The sequence below is a fragment of the Thalassophryne amazonica genome, chromosome 4, assembly GCF_902500255.1.
Source record: "Thalassophryne amazonica chromosome 4, fThaAma1.1, whole genome shotgun sequence".
Taxonomy (NCBI): Eukaryota; Metazoa; Chordata; class Actinopteri; order Batrachoidiformes; family Batrachoididae; genus Thalassophryne; species Thalassophryne amazonica.
Window position 1 is genome coordinate 83,099,737 of NC_047106.1, and position 27,678 is coordinate 83,127,414.

General features: G+C 38.7%; 1 protein-coding gene across 2 annotated transcripts in view; it reads left to right on the forward strand.

Moving 5' to 3' along the window:
* The window catches only part of porb (P450 (cytochrome) oxidoreductase b), a 103,121-nt gene that overhangs the window by 62,599 nt on the left and 12,844 nt on the right, over positions 1–27,678 (forward strand). The window contains exons 1-6 of one of the 2 annotated variants that reach the window (XM_034168179.1): positions 4,420–4,820; positions 7,972–8,020; positions 15,083–15,211; positions 17,340–17,492; positions 23,097–23,221; positions 26,894–26,983. In XM_034168179.1, the coding sequence (XP_034024070.1) occupies positions 4,771–4,820; positions 7,972–8,020; positions 15,083–15,211; positions 17,340–17,492; positions 23,097–23,221; positions 26,894–26,983 (596 nt within the window). In that variant the 5' untranslated portion in view covers positions 4,420–4,770. Of the gene's footprint in view, positions 1–4,419; positions 4,821–7,971; positions 8,021–15,082; positions 15,212–17,339; positions 17,493–23,096; positions 23,222–26,893; positions 26,984–27,678 lie in introns of those variants that run through there. The other variant, XM_034168178.1, reaches the window with a different exon arrangement.

Genomic DNA, 27,678 nt, shown 5'->3' on the forward strand with positions numbered 1-27,678 from the left:
TGTCACAAAATCTGTTATTTATGGAAAGGGTGTTGCAAAATTGTTTACGTAGAATTGAAAGTTGGGCTGATAATGGTTTTTGCTTTTCTAAAACCAAGACTGTGTGTTCATTTTTGTACTAAACAATCAGTGCACCCTGATCCTGAATTTAAACTAAATGACACAATCATTCCTGTAGTTCAACAGACTAAATATCTTGGCCTAATCTTTGATAATAAACTTACTTTTAAGGCACATATTGATTACGTGAGACGAAAATGCCTTAAAGCCTTAGCCCTGCTTAAAGTTGTGTCAAAAATGGATTGGGGTGCTGATCACATTGTACTCCTCCGCCTCTATAGATCTCTAGTTAGATCTAAACTGGATTAGGGTTGTGCAGTTTATAGCTCTGCCCGTGAGTTTTACCTTGAAAAGTTGCAAATAAATTCAGAGTCAAGGTCTCCGACTTTGTCTAGAAGCATTTCGTACCTCTCCTATGCAATCCCTTTATGTGGAGGCAATTGAATTACCGTTACATTTAAGATGCGAAAAGTTATCTCTACACTACGCAGTTAAACTAAAAAATAACTGTCACAATCCGACTTATGGTGGTACCCTTATGCCACGATATTCTAATTTCTGTACTTGTAAGCCGTCAGCTATTAAACCTTTTGCTTTACGTAATAAAGAAACTCTATTGTGCATACTCAGTACTACTAATATAGCTTCTTTCCGCATTCCTTATATTCCACCTTGGATGCTCGTTGACCCAGTACTTGATTTATCATTACAGCCGTTTAAAAAGAGTTGTACCAATGATTTAATCTTTTTGACCAAATTTGGAGAAATGAGGTGTAAATACAGACATTATTGTGACATCTATACAGATGGGTCGAAAGACCAGAATAAAGTAGGTGCAGCTTGTGCAAGTGGCCCTCTTCAACGGCAAATTAGATTACCAGACAGTTCTTCTATTTATACAGCCGAATTATTTGCCCTGAAAATGGTTTTGGATGTTATAGAGAAATCTGCCCACAGACTCTGTCTAGTTTGATGGCTTTGCAGGGCAAAATTTATAAACATCCGTTTATTGTACAGCTTTTGGAAACTTTGTATAACATCAGTACATTATGTAAGCAAGTAATATTTGCCTGGATCCCTAGTCATACAGGCATTAAGGGGAATGAAACAGTTGGCAAAAGAAGCTCTTGCTATGAATGTTACAGAAACAAACTTACCCTACACAGATCTAAAGCCAAAGATTAACAATTATTTTAGAAACATATGGCAAACGTTATGGGATCTCTATCCCAATAATAAACTTCATCAACATCAATCGCTCATTGAATCGCTTAATGTTCTACCGCTAGGTAAGCGACATTGTGTTGACCCGTGCTCGTGTAGGTCATTCGCACTTGACACATGCATATTTACTTGCAGCGGGTGCCCCGCCTTATTGTTTACCGTGTAACTGCGTACTTACAGTGAAACATGTCCTGCTTGAATGTGTTGCTTTTGCTCACATTTAGGTGAATTTTTGACATTCCTGATCTTAAGACATTGTTTAGAGATGTTTCACGTTCACGCATTATACGTTTTCTTAGAGATTAATCTTTTTATTAGATTTTAAGTTGGTAGCTGTTTGAGTCCCATTCACAACAGTTTTACCTTTGAGCAAGGTATTTTGTTCCAATTGCCTAGTCTTTCGGAGGAGACTTTCAGCCATCAGGCCCAAGTAAGGGAGGGACACACCGTTTGTACGCTAACAAACCTGCTTTGGTTGTCGTAAAGAGTTGGGATTTATCCCGGTGAAGTGGTCACATTCCTAAACTACTGATAGCCTGCTGTTTAACCTGTAATGCCTGACATTGCGGTGAATTTTGTGTTTATTGTACCAGGTAAATATTTGGAAACTGTTTGACACTTATAAGACACTTAATGTGTTGGTAGTGTCATTAATTTCTTATCAATCAATCAGTCAAATTGCCGTCCGTCAGCAAAACATGTTTAGCTAAGCACCGCTCCCGGTAGTCTGAGCGCACGTGCGGTGGTTGGGGCATACAGTTGCACATTTCATGTAGCACCAAAATTGCAAGCCAAAAAGGAACTATTGTACGGTCAATGAAACACAACGGCAAATGGTACAGATAATCCATGTCACGTGACATACAACCTACCAATGAAACGACATGGATCTACCCAGCCGCTATGTAAAGTAATAATATAAAAGAGCTAATAAACAGAACAAAAATATAAACGCAATACGTTTGTTTTTGCTCCCATTTCTCATGAGCTGAAGTCAAAGATCTAAAACATTTTCTGTATATACAAAAGACCTATTTCCGTCAAATATTGTTTACGAATCTGTCTAAATCTGTGTTAGTGAGCACATCACCTGCTGAAGTCATTGGCTGCAAAGAAAGCCTGGACCCTCTTGGACCTTTCTGGAATACTTTGCACACCACTGGCCAATCATATGGAGAAAATGGCCCATTAATTCAGGCACTGAGGGACCATGAGCTCATATCACCCATTTGAAATGTGATTTTTTTTTTTTTTTTTTTTTTTTTTAATATAGATTTTGGTTGTTTTAGTCATTTATTTTTCACAATTCAATTCGTGTTAAATGTTCCTGAAAATTAAAAGTTGAAAGGATGTACTTGCATTTTTTTTGCGATGTTATCAATATCCGTGGCATAAAATGGTCTTAAAACTGTGTTGCCGACAATAACATATTCTCGTTTATTGTGATCTTTTGTGAGGGAATATATCTTTAAGGAAAATTTATTCTGACAGGCTTAGTGGTCCATTGAAGTCTCTGTGACATTATGTTGCTGATCTATTAATAGAAGCATGAGGAAAGTGGATCATGACTCACAGGTGCATGATTGGGGCTCAGATGGTTAATGGTGCATTGCCCCTATGTCTGATGTTGTAGACCAAATGGTCTCCCCTAAAAATCGGTCCACCCTGCCTTCACTGCACGTCATCAGCCGCAGTTCATGGATTATCACCTCGTTTCTGCTTAAAACTGCACTCCAGTCATCATCTATCTCAGCAACAGATATCTTAAGCTTTTGTACAACAATCATTTCCACATGAATACAGTATTCTTTCATCATAAAAGACGGAGGATGCAATCAGAGCGTAACGGCTACACGAGCTGGTAGCTGTTGCGTTCACTGCGTGTCCGTCATTTCAAAGCGTCACAGATTATCGCCTCATTTAAATAAAATCTGGCGCATGCGCAGTGGAGACAGGGCGGACCAATTTTTAGGGGGGACCGTTCGGTCTGTGACACCGGCTCTGAAGTATGAATCACAGTTCCTTATTCAGATCAGTATACAGGAGCAGCTTGTCACACATGTAGATGGTGCTATCTTGTGGCCATTAATGATGATGCAGTGTTTTTTTTTTTTTTTTTTTTTTTTTGTACATGCCTCTTTGAAATATAAGTTGCAGGACCAGGAAAACTATTTTGAAAAATCAAATAAGGACAAGTAAATTATAGTCTGGAAAATACTGTATAATTCAGAATATTTCTTTTGTGGAAACTAATGCAAATCTCTTACTGACCTGTTCTCTCCCTTTGTCCCTTATCAGTCAAATGATAGGCTTGGCTTGTTTTCATTGGGCTATGTTTTCTGCCAGTTAGTGTTTAGTCCCTCCCAAAGCACAGCATAGTTTAATTTGGTTACAGGAGTAAAGCCACTGACTAGGAGCAGCTCTGTTTACTGTATGATTGAGGTCTTGCTTGGCTGTGCAACTGAGATATTTGAAGGTTCAGAGTATGTTCTGACCATTTGTGTGAAAACAAGAGGTTGGTGGCTCTGCTGAACATGTTTGCCTTGTGGAAGGTATGTCTGTTGAAGACAGGAATACAGGAAGAGAGCAGAATGACAAAAGCAGCAGCTTGGTTTCCCCTCCCCTTAAAGGGAGCAGTGATTACTTAACTGCTATGAAGGGGGCGTAGTCTTCCATGTCTGTTCTGTGCTTTTGTTGTTGGGCTAGAATCCATTTTGAAAGTTCTCTGGAGAGCAAGCCAAATGTCTTTTGTGAGTTCTATCGAAAGGTGTAAAGTTGAGGCAAAAGACAACCAATCCTTTCTTCTCTCTGAGCTACTCTCTCCTTTCATTTTTCTTTTCCTGCTCTTTATTTGTGTGTGCAAGTCGAGCAGCTCTGCTGCTGGACTTGGACCATGTCACAAATGGAATCCTTTTATGATAAATGAAGTTGCCATAGCAATAACATCCCGTTTCTCCTCCCATGAGATGGGGGGCAGGGGACTCTTCAGGAAAAAAGACCATTCCCAGCTCTTCCCCCTTCAATGGTCCATGAAGGACTTGCTCTGATAACTAGCTGAATTCTTACAATGGAACTTGTAGAGTTTTTCGCTCCTAACACCTTTCAGACTGCAGAGGAAAAGGGGCGGGAATGAGGAGGAAGGCATTTTCAGCCCTAGAGTGTTTCAGTGTGTTTTTGTGTGGGTCTGCAGTTCGGTTGCATTTTATGGGAAAGTCAGTTTCCCACCATTGTGTGTTGCCAGATAATTGATGAGGATTGTATACTGCTGCTCTGTGCATGACGAACAGATGCTGGGAAGCGCAGGAAGAACCAGAGTTCAGCTCGTGTTAGAGGAGAAAGTTGCCTGCGTCTGTGTTGTCAGGCTACATTTATGGATTATTTTTGATCCTGTGGTTGTGGAGTATTAACGTTCTGCTATTGATTTTGACTGTGGTGGATCCCATCGTGGTTCAGCCAGTGGTGGCAGTGAGCTAAGGGCTGCATGCCATGGGCTGTGTCTTCTCCCTGCCAGAAGACAGGAGAGATGCTGCTGAAAGGTCAGTAAAGTGGTTGCTGTACTAGCTCTTCAAAAACATAAAAAGATTAGCCCTTTAAAAAAAAATGCAAACACTGCTCACTTAAAATTTGCAGGTCTGTCACTAGTATTATTTAATCCAGATGTGAGGTCTGTTAGCCCGCACTGCTCTCATAGTCTTTGGGTGAATAGTTTGAATAAGGGGGAATTTTACTGGGGGGTTTTAAGCCATTTTTAGGCAAGTTTGTGGTTTCAGTAATCATGTTTGTTGCTACTAGGTTAAAATTATGATGACATTTGACAGCATAACTCATAATGGAGCTGTTTTTTAAAATTTCCAGTTCCAACAAGCTCTTTAAAAACTGTTCAGGTACTTGCAAATTTGCAGTCCTACTTAATTTCATACATGAAATCGATTATCCTCAACTTTGACTTTTGCTTAATTGTGATATTTTTTTCCCCCAAGCTTATGGGTTCAGATTGTTTCTGAAAATTAATTTTGAGAAATAACCATTGTTGATATATATATATTTTTTTTAATGAATAAATAAAAAAAAAGCTGGGCTGCACAGTGGCTCAGTGGTTAGCATTGTTGCCTCACAGCACAAAGGTTGTGAGATCGCTTCCCAGGTGGGCCTCTCTATATGGAGCTTTCATGTTCTCAAAATTTGCTGTGGGTTCCTGCTACTTCAAAAGACATGCAGGTTCAGTGAATTAGAAACCTTAAATTCACCATTGGTGTTTGTCTGTCTACGTGTGGGCCTGCAGTAGACTGGCAGCCTGTCCAGTGTGTACTCTGCATCTCACCCTATGACCATGGGATGGGCTCCAGCTCCCTTGTGACCCTTATGGCCCAGTCACACGGCACTTAATGAAAGGCAACTAAACCCTAACAAAACACGAAATCTGGACTTTCGTTGACTTTGTTGGTATTGTTTAACCTTCGCGCAGCTTCATTCCTGCAGCTGCCACTTCGTCAGGATTTTTAAACTGTTGAAAAATTTGAATGAATGCCACCGAAAAACTCAGTTTGTCTGTACTTTGTTTTGCTGTCGTTCTTGACGTTTTTTTTTTTTTTTCGTTTGCTTAGTTTTTGTAATGTTAGCATTTAGTTTGACTTTGTGAGTGTAGGAATGACAATCTAGCCCTTATGTACATGTGGCAACAGGTAGATGATTCAGATGATTATATAAGAGCTGCTCTGGAAGGCAGAATTCATGCTGTGGATCAGCTGCTCAGTGATCAGCTAGTGGAAATAACTGCACACAGACTGATCAATTTGCAAGTTGGTGTTCTTTTCATGACTGGAGCAGTACGCTTGGAGGTTTGAAGAATGAATGAAATGCTGCATTTTTACAGCGGTCTGCAGTCTGCCTGAGAACGCCCTGTTATGGAAAGTGCCGCTGTTTTTCAGTCTTTCCCCCACCAAACAGTTATTTGTGTGAAGCATGTTTCAGTTGAGACATTAAATGTAGTTTTCACACAAGCTATTTTATAGTAATATTGAATGATGTCCACAAATAAAGTTGTGAAAAAAGTGTTCACAGTGCATACAGGATTACAGCTGCTGGTGCCAATGTTTTCTACTAAATATTGTCTTATTGTTCCGATTGTCACATATGGGACACATTTAAGGGACTTTGTCCACCCTTCGTTGGGCATGTTACAGAAATTTGCCGCAGTGTTATCCATAGATTCACCCACATCCGTGTAGTTACGTGAAGGATGTCTGCGTTAACATGCTTTACTCGCCACGGCATTCCACATGAGCGACTTGCTGAGTACTCTGCAGGCATGCAGCAAACAATGTAACAGTCTATTAATAAGCAGGTTTTTGTCCTTTGTTACACAATAGAATAAATAATTTCAGTTAAGAATAGAGAGACCCAACACCATGTCACATTCGCATGTTGTTTTCAGTTAGATCCTGAGTGGGACTTGGATAAGTGTGTGCTAAATGAGTGATGCGGCCTCCATCAGCGCTTATTCAATAGTATACAAATAATGAATGTTTGTGAGTTCAGTGCTATGAATATTTCATGAGGTGAAAGCTGCAATGTAGGGATGGTACATTCCAGCTTTCACTGAATTAATTATTAGTTAAATTGAAAGAATGAAAAAACAATTGTTTTATATAACTGCTAAAATAGATCCTTGTCATTTGATATTTTATTAATTTATAAACAAGAGAAAAGGGGCTTACATTTTGGTGTTCCACTGGTGCTTAACAGTCCAACGTGAACTTTAAATAGGAGTCCAAAATTGCAACGCTGTAGTCTGTGATGCCATGCACCGACTTTGTGTACTTCCAAAAAAAAAAAAACTTCTTGTAGTGCCTCAGTCCAGCAAAAAATCACGTCAGAAATTTGTCCAGCTTTTCATGCCTCCAGAAGGCTTACAGCAGAGTGGATTTGTTTTGTTTTTGTGTGTGTGTGTTTGAAGAATTAGCATCGTCAATTAGCGCCTTCATGTTTAGCTAAATGCCGCCCATGTTGGTGTGAGCGCATGTGTTGGTCGGGGCGTGCAATAGCAAATTTCATATAGCACCAAAATTGCACACTAAAAAGGAACTATTGCACAGTAAATGAAACACAACCGCAAATGGTGCAAATGATCCATGTCACGTGACATACAACCCACCAATCAAATGACAAGGATCCACTCAGCCATTATATAATAATTTTTTAATTTTGTGATAATGAACAGCACAAAACATTTTTTAAAGTATCATATTAGCCATATATGTATATCCCTTTAAGTGATGGGATTGCCGGGTGCTGGTGAACTGTGTTGGTTGATTCTTGTTTGAGCTTTGTCCTTGGTGGAACAATCTCTATGAGGGTACCCTGTCTCTGTTTTTGATAACTGTGCAAAAAATATGAATTTCCTAAACTAAAATCCATCTGGTACTAGCTAATTGTAGTTCACTATTACAACTAATCACCCCAACTCTAATAAAAATACGTTAAACAGTTGTCAGTCACAGGTTATTTGTGTTAATAACTTACCCTTAAATCATAAGAGCATCATGTTGTCCGAAGAACCCTATTAGTGGACAAGAAGACATTACTATTACTAAGTAATGGTCAGCTATTACAACTTATCTCAACCCCTGTTTTAGGATAATAGTTCTCTAATTACAATGTCAGCTGTCTTTTTTGTCTTTTTTGCAGAGCACCAACATCACGAGAAACAAGTTTCATTGAGAAAATGAAGAAAATGGTGAGTGCCTTTTGCATTAAAGAATACCAAAAGACTAGGATCACTCAGTTTCAGCTTCACTAACCATACCAATAACTGCACTCAGTTTTAGCTTCACTAACCATACCAATAACTGCATGGTGCTAACGTTATTTTTGGGTATAAAATTTAATGTGCCTATTTATTGTCAGAATTCCACCATATCTCCGATCACATCACACTTTTTTCTTGTTTTTTTTTGTTTTTTTTTCCCCTCACATTTTGATAAGACAGGCAGCTTGAGCCACAGATAATTTTGTCATCTCCACATTGAGCAAGATTTGGGCCACAAAATTTGGCAAGCGTAAAGAATAGTACCTACTTTACAATACTTCCATTTTTGGTTCCATAATGCCCTCCATACCTGAGGTAGATGTTTTTTGATTGGCGTGAACCCAAAATGAAGGCATTCCAAAACTGCATAGAGGCAGAAGTGTCTGTCGGACCATGTAAAGCCACACATGTATAGTCCAAGAATACCATTGTGCCCAAGAGATACAGAGTTGCTCTTTAACCTAGGAGCGTGCAGTATTTTGTCAGGTTCTTCACCCCCACCCCACCCCCAATAACAGAATCTCAAGAGCAAACAATAAAAGTAGTTTGGCTGAACCTAGCAGGGTCATACTTCAGTCGTGACCAATTGTGCATTGCCTGCTCTCAAACATGTTCACTCGATAACTGGTTCATATTTGTGGAAGTGTAACAGAAATATTGTGTATAAAAATATTTTGACATAATTTCTAATTCTGTTTTGGGGATTTTTTTTAAATACCTCCCTGGTGGTATTGTTTAAGTTTGATACTCAAATTTTTAATGAAAAACCCAATATTCTGTGTAGTCAACCTTCATATTTTTTTTAACTATTAGTTTTCACCATTTTAAAGTATCCTGTTTTTCACGGTTATTGCAAAAATGTGAACAATACCAATCCTGTTTAAATTTTGTGTTGACAATGTGGCCATATTTAGTGTTGTATCCCCCTGCAGTATTAATTTTGGCATTGTTTAGTTTGGAAATCTACAAGAGATTTAGTTGACTAAAATCTTATATTTAGTCTACTCAAACTAGACTAAATTTAAAATAGATCAGATGACTTCTTTCAGCTGGTCCCAGTAGGGGTCGCCACAACAGATCGTGTCTCAATCTCACCCTGTCCTCTGCTTCTTCCTCTGTCACACCAACCACCTCCATGTCTTTCTTCAGCACATCCATAATCCTCCTCTTTGGCCTCCCTCTTCTCATCCTTTCTGGATGTTCCATCCTCTGCATCCTTATCCCTATATACCCCGGGTGCCTCCTCTGCAGATGCCCAAGCCCTCTGTCTCACCTGTCTGACTTTGTCTCAAACCCATCCTACCTATGCTGTCCCTCTGATGTGTTCATTTTTAATCCTGTCCATCCTTGTCACTTCGAAAGAAATTTGCAGCATCTTCAGCTCTCCCTCCTGTCTGTTCGCTACTGTCATGTAAACCTTCTTTTTCACTCATGTGGATATCCTTCTGTCACAAATTACTCCTGCCACCTCTCTCCACCCAGCCTGCACTCTGGTTTTCACCTCTCTACCACACTTTCCATTTCTTTGGTTTGTTAACCCACCCCAAGTATTTTAACTAATCTACCTTCACATCGTTAAATTAACTAAATCTAAATGACATTTTAGTTGACAATGACTAAAACTAAACCAACATACGAGGTCTGTCCAAAAAGTATCGGACCTTTTTTATTTTTTGCAAAAAAACCATATGGATTTGAATCACGTGTGATTGCATCAGCCAAGCTTGAACCTTCGTGCGCATGCGTGAGTTTTTTCACGCCTGTCGGTTGCGTCATTCGCCTGTGAGCAGGTTTTGAATGAGCAGTGGTCCACCCCTCTCGTCGGATTTTTATTGCGAATAAATGTCTGAACGATTTGGAGCTTTGCTGCATCAAATTTTTCCAGAAACTGTGAGAGTCCTCCAGATGGACACGATTCGGAAAATTTAGATGGCTTTCAGTGACGATTTTATGGGGATTACACAGATTAAGGAGTGCTCCAGCCGGTTTAAAGACCGCCCACAGCGTCTGAGAGCGCGGTGCGCTGTGAGCGCCGATCGACAGGCTCAAACCCCACTCAAACAACCAGATCATTTGGACGGCTTTCAGATGGCTCAGACGGCTTCCGGTTGCTTTTCAGTCGTGTGAGTATCCGAGAAATTGTGCATGAGCTGGACATGCCTCAACATGTCCTGTGAGGCTTCATCACGGCGTTGCTTTGCGCCATGCGGCTCCGCCGCAACGCGCGGAGTTCCTCCGCTCCTCTTTCCATGACAAAAACTCCTGTAACAGTGGAATGTGCCGTTCATTTCTAAACTGGACGCTGTCTTGATCCGGTATGTTGTCTGACTAGCACAGAAATTGCTGAAGACGTGGACATCAGCACTTTTTCGGCACATTGAGACAGACATGCGGAGCAACTCCGCGCGTCGTGGCGGAGCCGCATGGCGCAATGTGCCATCCCTACATTGCAGCTTTCACCTCATGAAATATTCATAGCACTGAACTCACAAACATTCATTATTTGTATACTATTGAATAAGCGCTGATGGAGGCCGCATCACTCATCACAGCATCACCGCTGTGATGAAGCCTCACAGGACATGTTGGGGCATGTCCAGCTCATGCACAATTTCTCGGATACTCACACGACTGAGAAGCAACCGGTAGCCGTCTGAAAGCCACCTGAAAGCCGTCCTGTGAGACTAACACGGAGGTGGTTTTGTCCCGCGCTATGAGCGGCATGGTGGCGCAATCCTCCACTTCTCTTTCCATGAAAAAAAAAAACTCCTGTAACAGTAGAATGTGCCGAGAAAGTGCTGATGTCCACGCCCTCTGCCTTTTTTGTGAAAGTTAGACGACGTCCCGGATCAACAAAGCCTTCACGTTGGAAATGATGTGGTTGTTTGAGCGGGGTTTGAGCTTGTCGATCGGTGCTCGGAGCGCGTCGTGCTCTCAGACGCTGTGGGCGGTCTTTAAACCGTCTAGAGCACTCCTTAATCTGTGTAATCCCCATAAAATCGTCACTGAAAGCCATCTAAATCTTCCGAATGGTGTCCACCTGGAGGTCTCTCACAATTTCTGGAAAAATTTGATGCAGCAAAGCTCCAAATCGTTCAGACATTTATTCGCAATAAAAATCCGACGAGAGGGGTGGACCACTGCTCACACAAAGCCTGCTCACAGGCGAATGACGCAACCGACAGGCGTGAAAAAACTCACGCATGCGCATGAAGGTTCAAGCTTGGCTGATGCAGTCACACGTGATTCAAATCCATATGGTTTTTGCAAAAAATAAAAAGGTCCGATACTTTTTGGACAGACCTCGTATGCTGTCAAAATTGATATTCTGTACCAGTTATTATAAGCAGTTGTGATCTAAATTAACATTTTCACATGTTTTGGGTGTATTGCCTTTGATTTTCTGCAGCTGCCATATATGGCTCAAGTTCCAAACTGTACTGTTTTGCTCAAAAATGTACAGGCCCTGGCAGACTTTTTTTGCCCATTTTTCAGAGAATATGAATAACACAAACGTTTTTTTTTTCCACTCATGGTTAGTGGTTTATTGAAGCCATTTATTGTCAAACAACTGTGTTTACGCTTTTTAAATCATAATGACAACAAAAACTACGCAAATAACCCTGATCAAAAGTTTACATTCGTCTGTTCTTAATGCCGTGTATTTCCCCCTTTAACATCAATAACAGCTTGGAGTCTTTTGTGATAGTTATGGACGAGCTTCTCTGATGGTAAAGCTGCCACTGAATGTCTTAGACTTTTTTCTTTTTTTTTTTTACATCGGTTATAAAGAAATATAAACAGTATGACACCAGTGATGAACGTTTTCTGGAAATTACCAGAAATCCAGGTTTTTACTCATGTGGTGAACATTTCTGATATTTTTGATACATCAGAATCCATTCATTCAGTTCCACGCCCAAGCAGTTGGTGCCGGTAATGCAGCACCAAAGAAGAAGAAGGTGTCAGGCTGGGGGCTGCCAAGCACCCATGGCGGCTGGACCCGCAATGCAGACTCCCAAACTAGGTTTTGGTGTAAATGAAGACATCATCTTTATTCCAGGCTCTGGTTCGGTACACATGTAATCAAGCAGCGGAGCAGAAATACAATCAGGATTAGGCAGAGACACAGTCATGGATGAGCAGGGGTCAGCGACACGGGCAAAGACCGACATCCGGGATGAGGCTAGAGGCATGGTTGAGGAACACAGAGCAATAAATGGTACATGGCTAGGCAAAACAGGACTGTGTACTAACGGCAACAAACTGGCACGGGAGTGGTGGCTGAGAGGTGTTTCAATAAGGCAGGTGTAAACTAGGTGCACGTGAGAACAATCTAGAAAGGGGTTGTGGCTGGTGGACAAAAATTATACAAGGGGCAAGATAGTGAGGAAGGGAGTGCAGAAAGTGGAATGATGTAAGAAACCAAGATGCGTGAACAGGTGCCAGGAGTGAGAGTGAATGAAAACATAAAGTGGACAGAATCAAAGTGTGAGGTGAAGACCTAAGAGCTGGTGAAGAGACAATGGCAACTGCGTGGTGTGGAGTGAACATAGTAAGATAGACATGAAGAAAAACGGGGAACTATGAACCAAGCTAAAACAGAAACCGAAGATGGAATAAAATATAACAATGAACCGGGCATCTGAGAACTAATCAGAGAATAATGGAAAATGAGTACTAAGGCTAAACTAGTCAGGAACTGACTAAGAAAACAAAGTGGTTAAACAAACTATAAGAAAAACAGTGACTGCATGATAACAGAAAACAAAACCTGAAATTACTGCATAACTGATAACATACATGAGAAAAATAAAATAAACAAATAACCTAATTATCAATAATGCAAACATAAACCGGCTGAACAAAAGTAGAACAGAACTGAACTTATGGCCAAAGTATGAACCTAAGAAAGAAACAAAGTGACAGAGCAAAATAGAACAGAGAATAAACACATGATGAAAATAAACAACAAAAATCAAAGCTGGAGCAGATGGTGGAAAAAGAAAGGGGGGAAAAATAGGATCAGTAGGCCCCGATCAGGGCCAAAACGTGAGAGAAGGGTTATTTTAGTTTCGCAGTTCGGCAGTTTATTAAGTCATATTTTTGGGGACTGTGCGGTGGTTCTCCTAGCGATTTACTTTGTGTGGACATTAAAAGTTAAAGGTTGTGTATTTCTTCCAGTAATCATACATTGAATGGCGCTAAGGGGCAAAGCTGCCGAAGCTGCTAACAATGCTAATGCCATTAGCATGCAGACAAAAGTTTAACTCGCATTCTGCGAGTGATAACCACAAGATTGAGTTTGAGCAATGGACAAAAATGTGTCAGCAGTGAGTGAGTAATTGAAAATAATACATGACGTTAGTGGTCTGCTGAAGTTTATCAGCTAATGTTAGCTTTTAGCTGCAGGATGTTGAATCAATCACTGTCGAGCTGAGTGAACATTTTATATTTGTAAGTTGTTTGACCTATTTTTATTTTTATCATATAAAGCTACACAATTTTTTAGTTGTCACTGTCGTAACTACAAGGAAAGTTTAAACATTAAATAACTTAGATTGTTTTATCTAAATTTTTTTAAACTGTTAAGTAATCACAGAAAATTGCACAGTGTTCTCATATTTCTTTTTATTTAATGTACACATTACTTTTCATGCTATTTTATTTGTCTAAAAATAAATACCCAAGGTTCCCTATAATGTAAATTATCTCAACAACAGATACGTTATGGCTTGAATTTACAGATGAACATCAAAGATTTCTTTAAAAAAAAAAGTCTTTATTTTTTCAATTCAAACCATTTTAGTTTTCTAATGTAAGAAAAGTTTAACTTAAATGTACAGTAATCAGAAATTAATCTTGAAGTAAAAACACATTTTTAAGGATTTTAAGGTGGCTAAGAATTTATAAACAGAGATTATCAATAGCTCCAACGCTGCTGCTAAAACTAGGAAAACTCATAAGTGAGTGAAGGCTGAACAAGTTGATGCATTAATGTGCCATAAATACTCCTATTGTTCCATTTGAATTGATACTGAGAATTATTATTTTTGAGTTCTTTGAATTGTCATTTCCTTTACTGTGTACTTTTCTGAACCACAATGTATGTTTTGTGTGTGTGTGTGTGTGTGTGTGTGTGTGTGTGTGTGTGTGTGTGTTTTTGGATTAAAGGCTGGTAGCACAATACAAGTTGTTTGATAAGATGGGGGTGGAAAAATTGACCTGACCCAACAATTTTTATTTATTTATTTTTTGGTGGGTAAATAGACCTGAAATGCACCAGAATGCAGCATCTGAGATTTAAAATTTCCCCCAGACCCCCTGCCAGGAGCTTTGGGCCTTTGGCCCTTGCCAAAAATAATTTTTCTTTTTTTTTTTTTCTTTTTTTTTTTTTTCTTCGTAATTGATGTAAATAAAGTCCAAGACATTCACTGGAAGCTTTACCATCAGAGAGCCTCATCCACAACTACCACAAAAGACTCCAAGCTGTCGTAGATGTTAAAGGGGGCAATACACGGTATTAAGAACAGGGGTATATAAACTTTTGATCAGTGTCATTTGGGTAGTTTCTGTTTCCATTATTATTTAAAGAGTAAACAGTTATTTGACAATAAATGGATTCATGCAACCACTAACCATGAGTGAAAAAAAGTTTTCATGTTAAAAGTTTCATGGAAAAAACAAAAATCTGCCAGGGTATGAAATTTTTTTTAGCACAACTGCACTCCAAAACATTGCAGCCTTGTTTAGTTATGTCCATTTGTATGTTGAACTCAACTTTACAACGCAGCTGAACTTGTAAAGTTGAGTTCAACATCCAAAACTTGTAAGAGCTCTTTATGTTAAAGAGAGGTAGCAAGTGGACATAAATAAATGAGGCTGCACTGTTTTAGAGTGTGTATTTCTGTGTGTGAAACCTTTATTTGTACCATGTGAATTTCCCTCACTTTTTGTTTTTGTTTTGTTTTCTCCTCAATGTGTAACCAGGGCAAGAACATCATTGTGTTCTATGGGTCCCAGACGGGCACTGCAGAGGAATTTGCTAATAGACTCTCCAAAGATGCCCAGCGCTATGGCATGAAGGGAATGGCTGCTGATCCTGAGGAATATGACATGGTAATTTGCATCATTGGAACAATTTGCAAATACAAGTACCGTTGATACATCGTTCATACAAATATTTTTGTTTGGACATTTGGATGTCTATATTAAGTGCATCATCCAAATGACCAAACAAGAATATATGTATGATGCGCTTAATATAGTGTTTGTGATGTTATGTAAACGGTGTATTGCCATGGCGCTTGAGAGTGACAAAGATGTTTTTACTGTGTTTTTTATACAAAGATATTTACCCAAAATCATTTTATTAACGCTTGTATTGAGTAAAATTTTTTGGTCTAGCTAGCTATAGTAACAAGGATATTAAAGTTACAGTTGTGTGTAAGTTTGGGCACCCCTGATGATTTCCTTGATTTTCTTTTATAAATCAATAGTTGTTTGGATCAGCAATTTCTGTTAAATATACCATATAGCAGACAAAGAGTGATATTTGAGAAGTGAAATGAAATTTATAGGATTTATATAAAGTGTGCAATAATTTAAACAAAATTAGGCAGATGCATAAATGCGGGCACCCCAACAGACAAAAAATACATCAATATTTAGTAGATCCTCCTTTTGTAGAAATAACAGCCTCTAAACCAGGGGTGGGCAAAGAGAGCTGAGACACTGCAGGTTTTCCTTGCAACCAATCACCTCAGTAGTTGGGTTCTCCCGTGAACATAATCACCTGATCATCAGTGAAATTGGTGGTAAGAAAAACCTGCAGTGTCTCGGCCATTCATGGCACATGATTGCCCGCCCCTGCTCTAAACGCTTCCTATAGCTTCCAGTGAGAGTCTGGATTCTGGTTGAACATGTTTTGGACCATTCTTCTTTACAAAACATCTCAGGATTGTTGGTTTTTGAGCATGGACAGCCCACTTAAAATCACACCACAGATTTTCAATAATATTCAGGTCTGGGGGCTGAGATGGCCATTCCAGAACATTGTACTTGTTGCTCTGCATGAATGTCTTAGTAGATTTTGAGCAGTGTTTAGGGTCATTGTCTTGTTGAAAGATCCAGCCCCGGCGCAACTTAAACGTTGTCACTGTTTCATGAACATTGTTCGCAAGAATCTGCTGATATTGACTGAAATCCATGTGACCCTCAACTTTAACAAGATTCCCAGTACCTGCACTGGCCACACAGCCACACACCATGATGGAACCACCTCCAAATTTTAATTGGAATGCTGTTCTTTTCCAACCATGCATACCGCCCCTTGTTATGTCCAAATAACTCAGTTTTAGTTTCATCAGTCCACAGCACCTTATTCCAAATTGAAGCTGGCTTATCCAAATGTGCTTTAGCATACCTCAAGCAATTCTATGGTGTGTACGCAGAAAAGGCTTCCTCTGCATTACAGCTTCATACAGCATCTCCTTGTGCAAAGTGCACTGTATAGTTGAACGATGCACAGAGACACTATCTGCAGCCAGATCATGTTGTAGGTCTTTGGAGCAGGTCTGTGGGTTGACTATGACTGTTCTCACCATCTTTCGCTTCATCTTATCTGAGATTTTTCTTGGCCTGCCACTCGGGGCCGTAACTAATACTGTGCCTGTGGTCTTCCATTTCCTCACTATGTTCCTCACAGTGGAAACTGACAGCTGAAATCTCTGAGATAGCTTTTTGTATCCTTCCCCTGAACCATGATGTTGAACAATCTTTGTTTTCAGGTCATTTGAGAGTTGTTTAGAGGCTCCCATGTTACCACTCAGAAGAGATGCAAAGAGGGGAAAGATTTGTAAATGGCCACCTTAAATACCCTTTCTCATGATTGATGACTGTGTAAGGAGGTCACAAACCAATTTTGTGTTCCAGTAATTAGTGCTAAATGTATTCAAATTAATAAAATGACAAGGGTGCCCAAATGTATGCACCTGCCTAATTTTGTTTAAATAATTATTGCACACTTTCTGTAAATACTAGAAACTTAATTTCACTTCTCAAATATCAGCGTGTTCGCCTGCTGTATGATACATTTAACTGAAATTTCTGATCCAGACAACCAATGATTTATAAAGGACAATCATGAAAATTATCAGGGTTCCCCAAACTTTTCCATACAACTGTAGCTATAGGAACAAGGTATTAATTCTTTCATGGTCACTGTTGTTTTTGTCCTATGTCTCAGGGTGAGCTGTCCCGTCTGTGTGAGATTGAAAACTCCCTCGCCATATTTTGCATGGCCACCTATGGTGAAGGAGACCCCACAGATAACGCCCAGGACTTCTATGACTGGTTACAGGAAAACAGTGATGAAGACCTTTCCGGATTAAAGTACACTGTGAGTCTTAATGGTCAAATATATCAGCACTTTTCTATCTTTGAAAACTTAGTGTCTTCCCAGTGGTCATACTAGAAGTAAATTGTTGAGAAAGAAATTCTTTTGCCCACATTGAACCAGCTATATTTATTTATTTATTTGATATGAAAACAGTCTGCCCAGCAACAGCAGAGGATTGACATGTCACATAGGATTTCCATTTTAATCTGTTCCCACAAGTTTTAGTTTGTGAAATCATATCTGGTGATATCAGCCTCTGCACTGCATTGTATGTCCCGCATGTCTGTGCCACTGCAATAATTCAAGAGATTTATTCAGAAGATGGTTGTGTAGGACAACTTGTGTTGAATTATGCTTTAATCAGTAAGTGCAACATGCTTCATTTAATACCATTTTGACCTGTTACAGAAGACTTTAAGTGACACAGCGAGATGAAAAATGTTGTGTTTAAATTGGATGAGAGAGTGGCTCATACAAACAGCAGTTCCCATATTTCTCTGTCTTAAGCTGTACCACAATATGCTCCAAATATACAGCACTGCGATGTTACTTTTTCCTTCTTCTTTCTTTGTTTCACACTACAGTGTCACCATCGTGTAGTCAGTCTGTTACAATGTCCATCTTATGTCTATCTTATGAAGTCTTCCATCTTATACTGAAGAAGTCTGTTTGACATCAAGTCCGAAATTGGGAGAAAGTTAAGCCTCTTTCACACCGGGCTTGCATACAGTTGTGTTGTCATGTGTATGGAGTACATTGGAAAATTGCGCAGCTTTTGGTGTAGTCTCTGTGTCGGCTGATGTGTGGTTTCGTTCCTGGTTTTGCTTTCAGTTGCTTACTGCCACGTATGTAGCCCTCGCTGCTATATTTTCTGTCCACTCCTGCCTGCTGTTTTTTGACATTATGGAAATGCAAACGGCACATGAACAGACTCACATTGTACATCCAGGTATGTACTAATAAAAGGGTTTTTTGCCCTGGCATGTAGAATTGCGGAGGCTTGGTGTACAGTAGTGCAGTGTTGTGTAGATTTACAAACCGTTGTGGTGTGTTGTGTAGACTTGCTTAAAAAACTGCATTTTTTCTGCGTCCAGTGCTCTACGCCAAAAAAATTAAACAGCTTTACATTTTTGCATCCACCTCATATAGCCCTCAACATACTACTGCATAGGGAGCAAGAACTCAAGGTAAAGCTGCTTAACTTGGCGTCGTCAGTACGCCGCAATACGCTGGTCAGTGTGAAAGGGGCTTTAGAGAAACCTTTCCATACTTGGGACTCTGTCTTCCACATGATGCTGCAACAAATTTTGCAAGTGGGTACATGGTTTTCTTTATATGGAAAAGAGTTATGTGCACAGTTTGTTCATGTTCTCACCGTACATGCAGTAGTGTTCAGAATAATAGTAGTGCTAGGTGACTAAAAAGATTAATCCAGGTTTTGAGTATATTTCTTATTGTTACATGGGAAACAAGGTACCAGTAGATTCAGTCGATTCTCACAAATCCAACAAGACTAAGCATTCATGATATGCACACTCTTAAGGCAAAGAAATTGGGCTATTAGTAAAAAAAAAAAAGTAGAAAGGGGGGTGTTCACAATAATAGTAGCATCTGCTGTTGACTCTACAAACTCAAAACTTTTATGTTCAAACTGCTTTTTTTAGCAATCCTGTGAATCACTAAACTAGTATTTAGTTGTATAACCACAGTTTTTCATGATTTCTTCACATCTGCAAGGCATTAATTTTGTTGGTTTGGAACCAAGATTTTGCTCATTTACTAGTGTGCTTGGGGTCATTGTCTTGTTGAAACACCCATTTCAAGGGCATGTCCTCAGCATAAGGCAACATGACCTCTTCAAGTATTTTGACATATCCAAACTGATCCATGATACCTGGTATGCGATATATAGGCCCAACACCATAGTAGGAGAAACATGCCCATATCATGATGCTTGCACCACCATGCTTCACTGTCTTCACTGTGAACTGTGGCTTGAATTCAGAGTTTGGGGGTCATCTCACAAACTGGCTGTGGCCCTTGGACCCAAAAAGTACTATTTTACTCTCATCAGTCACCAAACTATTCCTCCATTTCTCTTTAGGCCAGTTGATGTGTTCTTTGGCAGATTGTAACCTCTTCTGCACGTCTTTTATTTAACAGAGGGACTTTGCGGGGGATTCTTGCAAATAAATTAGCTTCACACAGGCATCTTCTAACTGTCACAGCACTTACAGGTAACTCCAGACTGTCTTTGATCATCCTGGAGCTGATCAGTGGGTGAGCCTTTGCCATTCTGGTTATCCTTCTATCCATTTTGATGGTTGTTTTCTGTTTTCTTCCACTTGTCTCTTTTTTTTTTTTTTTTTTTTTTTGTCCATTTTAAAGCATTGGAGATCATTGTAGATGAACAGCCTATAATTTTTTGCACCTGCGTATAGATTTTTCCCTCTCCAATCAACTTTTTAATCAAACTACGCTGTTCTTCTGAACAATGTCTTGAACGTCCCATTTTCCTCAGGCTTTCAAAGAGAAAAGCATGTTCAACAGGTGCTGTCTTCATCCTTAAATAGGGGACACCTGATTCACACCTGTTTGTTCCACAAAATTGACGAGCTCACTGACTGAATGCCACACTACTATTATTGTGAACACCCCCTTTTCTACTTTTTTTTTTTTTTTACTAATAGCCCAATTTCATAGTCTTAAGAGTGTGCATATCAAGAATCTACTGAATCTACTGGTACCTTGTTTCCCATGTAACAATAAGAAATATACTCAAAACCTGTATTAATCTTTTTAGTCACATAGCACTACTATTATTCTGAACAGGGGCGTAGCACCAAATTCTGGGCCCTAGGTAGTAGCCATATTGAAGGCCCCACACACACACACACACTGTTATGTTCTTTTTTATTAACGCAAACACCAAATTTCTAATGCGTAGTCAAACCAGGTATACCTTAGATCACACCTGGGAGTCAGAACCCTTTTTAAAGTTGGGGGAGCAATATTGAGTTGGGGGGTCTGGGGGACCAAATTGCACCATTTTTCTAGAAAAATGGTGCAATTTGGTGCATTCCCGTCTGTTAAAATGCACAGGAATGTACCAAATTGCACCACTTTTTTTTTTTTTTTTTTGAAAATTGGTGCAATTTGGTCCCCCAGGCCTCCCAACTCAGTATGGCTAGCTTTCAAGCTCACCACTCTCTTTTCAAAGAATTTGATTAGCAGCTGCTTTCCCTCATTTAGTTTTCTTTCCCTGCCCTTTTTTCTCTTCTTTTTTGAAATCCGGACTTTGATTTTTTTTTTTTTTTTTTTTTTAGGAAAGACATATCATTTCAGCCTAAACACTAGGGCTGCAACTAACGATTATTTTACTAATCAGTTAATCGGTCGATTATTTATTTATTTATTTATTTTATTTTTTTTTATTTTTTTTTTACTTGTGAGTTTTGTCATTATTTCTTTAAGTGACTTATTATTAAAAGGCCTTTGTCACACAACATCAATGTTTGACCTTGTAACAAAGTTATGATGTTATATTCTTGTCAGGAACATACCTGGAGTAGTGTTTTGTTTTATTTTGCACATACATACATCACCGACACACCACAAAGAGATTTCCATCAGGATTCACCCGATTAGGAGCATTTTTAGATGCCTACAGAAACTATCTCAACCACTGACAACATATTACAGCAAATGTCCACAAAAGTATTTTAAAGGCCTGACTAAAGTGTAATATTTTATATTTAATAAGATATTTTCATGAAAAAAAGACACAAATGTGCAGTTTACTGCATTTTATTTTTGTCTTGTGTAAAAACAGCTTAGATGTGGTTTGACCAAAACAAATTGTCATTAAACTTAAATAAAACAGGGATGAAGTGGAGGTCTAAGAGTCACTAGGTGTTCACAGGCAGCAGTTATTTCTATATTTATTTATTTTTTCATATTCATTGTTAGTTGGTTTAATCTTTTCTGTTTTGTTTTATCAGATTCTTTTTGTCCGTTTCTCTAAAACTGTATTGTGGCATTATTAGTATTATTGTTGCTATTATTATTATTGATATATAAATAAAAATAAATGAATGAAATATTACAATTTGTAATACATTTGACTCTTTTACGACAACAAACGCTGAGCCATGATTATACAGAAAACAAATGTGCTGACAGCTGCAACAGCTTAATGCTAACTTCAACATTGAAAACACCGTAGACATGCTAACGCATTAGCATCGGTCCCGTTTTTAAGTTATAAAATACATCTATCAACTGTTTCAGAAGACCATAACAGGTCAGATTAACATAAAAGGTAAATATAACTCACAGACATATGCTCTTTGGGGTTTTAGTGGGGAAAAATTAAGATTAAGTGAAATCAAACACTGAATCAACAAAGCACCAGATCGAAGCACTGCTTTGATCTGCGAATCACTGCTTCAATTGGTTCAAGGTTCAAAGCAAAGCCGGGCTGCAGAAACGTTTGATTTATATGGAAGAAACGAAACATTTGCTGTAAAACAAAGTTATTTAACAACTAATTGATGACTAAATTAGTTGACAACTATTTGGGATGTGTGTGTTGGGGGCGGGGGAGCAGAGTGCCTGTTCAGAGTACCTGTGCACCTGGACTCAACCATTGTACAACTGTGCAGGGGTGGAAGGGCCCTCAGAGATCTTTCAATATTATTGTTAGAGCAGAATTATGTTTTGCAACATTTATACATTCATTCTAATTATATTCTTTTACAACATGAATTGTATGGACATTAATAACATGCAACACAACAATGTATTTAATGCCGGTTTTTTGTGCCGCCCCCCCATGCTCTGGGCCCTGGGTACATAGCACCCTTTACCCCCCAGTCCGATGCCCCTGATTCTGAACACTACTGTACATACACATTGTCTTGTCAGACTTTGGTGGCACAAAAACATACACATTAAACTGACACTGATTGGTTTTATTTTACATCATAACTATACTGTAATGAAAGAACAGTAATTTATTATCAGAAAATGGTTGTTTCCCCCGTTTGAAATGAACAGAGATAGTCTTGAATAGAAATTTGAATAGGTTTGCACGCTTTTCATATTGACACACAGTTTACTTCACTTCTTTGAATTGTAATGTGCTTTATGTACATCAACAAAGAAAAGGCTGTGTGTGTTGTCATGTTATCATTGATCAAATACGATGTCTCTGGCCTCATTTCGCTGAAGAACATCACTATGGTAACCCTAATTAAATTCCTTGGCGTAGCTGCGTCCTTCCTCATATTCATGTTTTTAACTTGTCTATATTTGAAATATAAAGTAAAAAACATGAAAATATGAGGAAGGATTTGTGTAGTCAGTCAAATAATCTGACTGATTACATAAATTCTAATCATTCAGATTTGGTTATTTTTAAGACATCTTTTTAGGTGTATTTTATTTTCCTACCAGTTGTAACTTGGTTCATTAGAGATTATTGTTAATTACTCAGAACCTCAAATGTCTAAGCTTTCCATTGAGGTGAAACTTGAAACACACATTTTGGTCATAAATGGAGTTTTGCAGCACTATTGTGTCTAATACTTGTTGTATTTCCAGGTTTTTGCTTTGGGCAACAAAACATATGAGCACTACAATGCAATGGGAAAATATGTTGATAAAAGGCTTGAAGAACTCGGAGCCACACGCATCTTTGACCTTGGTTTAGGAGATGATGATTGCAAGTAAGTGTGCTGTTATTCTTTGGCACACAATATAGTGTTCACCCTGTCTGTGACTTTGGTCTGGTTATAGACCTCTCCACCTGTCTCCTGTTACAGTCCACTTCATGGCTTACACCAGTACACAGTCAATCCAAGTTGATTTTTGTCTACAAATATAATATGGCTTTAATTTGGATTTCAAGTCAAATTCTTCTATTTTCCGATCAGCATATGTCCGTCTCCACCTCTTTGTAACCTGCAGTGTATTAAAATAAAAAACTAAAAAACATTGCATACATCTTAATAAAACTGAATAATAATGATTACATACTGAAAGCAGTGTCACTGTTTTCTCTCCTGCTGTGTTCGCACACAGACCCTTGTAGAATTGTTCTTCTGCTGCATGGCCCTGTCATTTATCCACAGAAAAATGTTTCTCCACCAGCCTCGCTGGCTCCGGGTAACTTAGCTTAGCTATCAGATTAGCTCTGCTTAGCCAATAACGCAAACGGCTAGCTGGTCCACATCATGCCTCTCCTGTTAACAGCAGTCATTCGTCGTCATGTTTTGTCCAACTCTGTGATAAAAAAAAAAAAAAAAGCTCCCACTTTCCTCCTAAGAATCTTCTTACCTTTGTGGACTCTGTGCTGCAAATAAACATCAGGAGTGCTGTTGTTGAATTCTCCCAAAACACACACCTGTTCACCATTTTGACGGATTGACTGGTCCACAAAAAACACAGATTTCAAACTGCAAAAAATTAAGTTTTTTCCCCCATTGACTTCATTACAGGTTCTTGAGGGGTGTGGCCCTCCATAACGACATTGAAGTCCACATTTCTCACAGCTTTGTTTCTGAGCGTTTAGCAATAGCGGGTGAAGTCAGGCTAATTTCCCGATGTTTGTGACTTAATTTCAGGGCGTATGGCACCAAAAATGAAATGCAGTACATCAATATTTTATAATCCATTTTTTATTTTAGAATAGTCAGCTCATTTGACATTTTACTAGTGATATGCACTTTGACAATTTTTTTTTTTTCTTGTCCAGAATATCCTTATGTACCAATGTGATCTTTTTTTTTTTTTTCAAACTTTAAAGAAGTTATGTGCATGCAGTTGTTTATATAACAATACATGCATGTTCCAAATGTCTTTAGCTTTGCAGCATTTCTTTTTTTTTTTCTTTTCTCTTTTTTAATGCCATAGTAAAGCAACTACATCATCACAAAGGTACTTGGGCAGGATTTGGTTGAATGAAAATATTAAGCAAAATTAAAATAAAGTAATTTTTTGCCTATATTGGCTTGAATAGGATATTGTTATGACTTGATGGAATTAATTGGTTAAAATAAATACTGTAAAGAAAGAAAGAATATTAAATAAAGATGTATTTCAGGAAAGGAAAACAAAAAAGTAAGCTTTCCTTTTTCACAGTCTTTCCACTGTAGATTTGAGTTTACGAGGTGCAGCTGAATGCATTATGAAGGAATACACAATATTGTACAGTGATAGAGATGCACAGTTGACTGTGTAAAAGTTGGGCTACTATTTTGTAGACCTGGGTTTGATTTCCGGTGACACTACCTGTCTGTGTCCTCGGTCAAGACGCTTAATCTGCCATCCAGTCTCAGTCTATCCAGCGCTAAATGGCTACCAGCATTGGCTGGGGAAGGAACCTGATGTACTATCCTAGGCGAATCGTAGACTCTTACTTACTTCATGCTGTGGAATGCAGGGAGAGTTGAGTTTAAATTATTTATTTAGTTAGTTAGTTAGTTTCGTTGAACCGTGCTTCTATGATACAATTTGTCAAAGGATTTCATGTGTGATTTATATATTTGAAAGTAAGGATCCTGGGTGACTGTCCTCTACATGTGGTGATACCATATTTTTTTCAAGGATTAAGGTCCTCAATCATTCAGAAATTTCCAGTAATTTCAATTTTCAAATTATTTTCATGTATATAGTGCCAAATCACAACACCGTTGCCTCAAGGTGCTTCACACAAGTAAGGTCTAACCTTACCAACCCCCAGAGCAAGCACACAGGTGACAGTGGTAAGGAAAAACTCCCTCTGATGATTTGAGGAAGAAACCTCAAGCAGCCCAGACTCAAACAGGTGACCTTCTGCTTGGGCCAATTAACATACCTGTAAATTTCTGAATGATTGAGATACCTTAATTTTTGTATTGATGTAAGTGCATTATAAAAATGCATTTAAAAAAAACAAAGTACAGCATTTTTTTAAATCAGTACTTTAAGTAATTGTCATAAAATAACCAATATCCTGGTCAAGGACAATTCTTGATGAAATAGATAATCTAGTGAAATTATAATTCTCGTAATTTAATCCTAGCAGAGATTGAAGGCCAAAACAATTACCTGGAGTAGGTCCCCTGCCTTCTGACCCTTTCCAATGACTGATTAAAATCTTGTGAATATCTGAAGCTGCCAAAATACTCAGTTATGTTTCTTAATGAGCTGTCTCAGAGAAAATCATGCGGGGGTGGCTGGATGACAGACTCCAGTTTTGATGAAATTTTCACCATATACCCTTCAAGTAGATTTATTAGGAATGACAGTTTTTCCATCAGGCAAAATTTTACATGAATTGTTTTCAGTTAAATAAAATTTAACACACGTTTTTCATTAACTTCTTCATTTAGAATGCTAGATTTGATAACCTCACAGAATGCTAAAATACTTAAAACTGTGCATGTTAGCAATTAACTTTATGCTAACAGCATGTTCTATCAATTGATGTAGTCTCAAACTAAATTTTATCATTTCAGGTGCTAAAATGTCCTGTTAAGCACAAAACATATGTGAAAAATTGTAAAATTTGAGAATGACCTTGACCTTTATCAATGACCTTGACCTCTAATCACCAAAATAACCATATAAATCGATTCTGTGTACTGGAAAACATAGGAAAGCACATCTTATTTGCTGAAATAAGAAGAAAATTGACTGATTTATGAGAAAATTCTAATTTCCCACTCACCCAGGTTTGGCCCTGAAAGTGCTCACCTATAGGATTCAGAAAGTGTCAATTACTGAAATATAAGGAAATATGCCACAGAACAAACAGTGGTTTTTGAAGGTCACTGGCACCCCGTATGAGGAATTACACTCACTTTTTCTATCTACCTGTCAAGAATTGAGAACTGATATGTCAAAGTTGGCCATTTTTACTATATTTTAATGTAACACAAGCTGAGGCCATTTTGACATCAAATTTTGAACTGACCATAATTCAAGTAATATTTTGCCTGATGGAAAAACTGACTTTGTCATTCCTAATCAGTGTACTTGAAGGCTATATGGTGAAAATTTCTTCAAAATTGTAGTCTGTCATCCAGCCACCCCGCATGATTTTCTCAGAGACAGCTCAATGTAGAGACAGCAAGCATGGCCAAAAGTGGATAATTTTAAAAATTGTCTAAAGTTGTTCAGAACATTTTATGGAGTGAAAAAATGTTATGGGTCCAAGTGTTTGATTGTTCTTCACTTCTGGAAAGTTTAATTGAAATCGGTGATGGTCATCCAGCCAACTTCTCTTTTTCTGCTTGATTTTCTCTGAGACAGCTCATTAATTTATCCTTATAAATGTTCATGGTTGTCACTGTAGAATAAAACCACTGAAGGAAGATTTAAAAAAAAATCCTTACTACCGTAATTATTTCTTTCAGCCTGGAAGAGGACTTCGTTTCATGGAGAGAGCAGTTCTGGCCAGCTGTCTGTGAACACTTTGGTGTGGAAGCCTTAGGAGACGAATCAAGGTTTTTATTATTCTTATTATTATTGATTCAATAGACAGAGTTTAAAGTTTAATCTTTGTGGTGTTCATCATAAATTAAAGGGGCTGTCTGCATTTTAAAACAAAACTTTTCTTCATTTCAAATTGCACATGCGATGGATCATGTTTCTCTGTGATTATCAGGCTCATAGAGCATCAGGCAGGGTACACCCTGGACAGGACGCCAGTCTGTCGCAGGGCCACATATAGACACACATTCACATGCGCATGCACACCTACGGACAATTTTTAAAGTTTCCAATTCACCTAACCTGCATGTCTTTGGATGTGGGAGAAAGCTGGAGCATCCAGAGGTAATACACACAAACACAGTAGAACATGCAAACTCCACAGGTGGGAGACCAAGAGTCAAGACAGAAGTCAGACTACCAGAGCAAGAATTTTAGCTGAGGAAGCTTCTGTGATTTCAAGCGAAACGTCCTCACGTCAAGCAACCCAGTCCAGTCGAAGATTCAAGCTTCTCTACTATTTCCACAGGTGGGAATCAATTCCATGACCTTCTTGCTGTGACAACAGTGCTAACCACTAAAGACCCGTTTACACATAGACAGTAAGAGCTCCCGGAAGAGTTTTTGGCCGTCTTAAGGATCACACGCCGTTGTTAACGCCGGCACTAGGGGGCGTAGCTTAGTTCTGGCTTTACCGGGAATCGTCGAA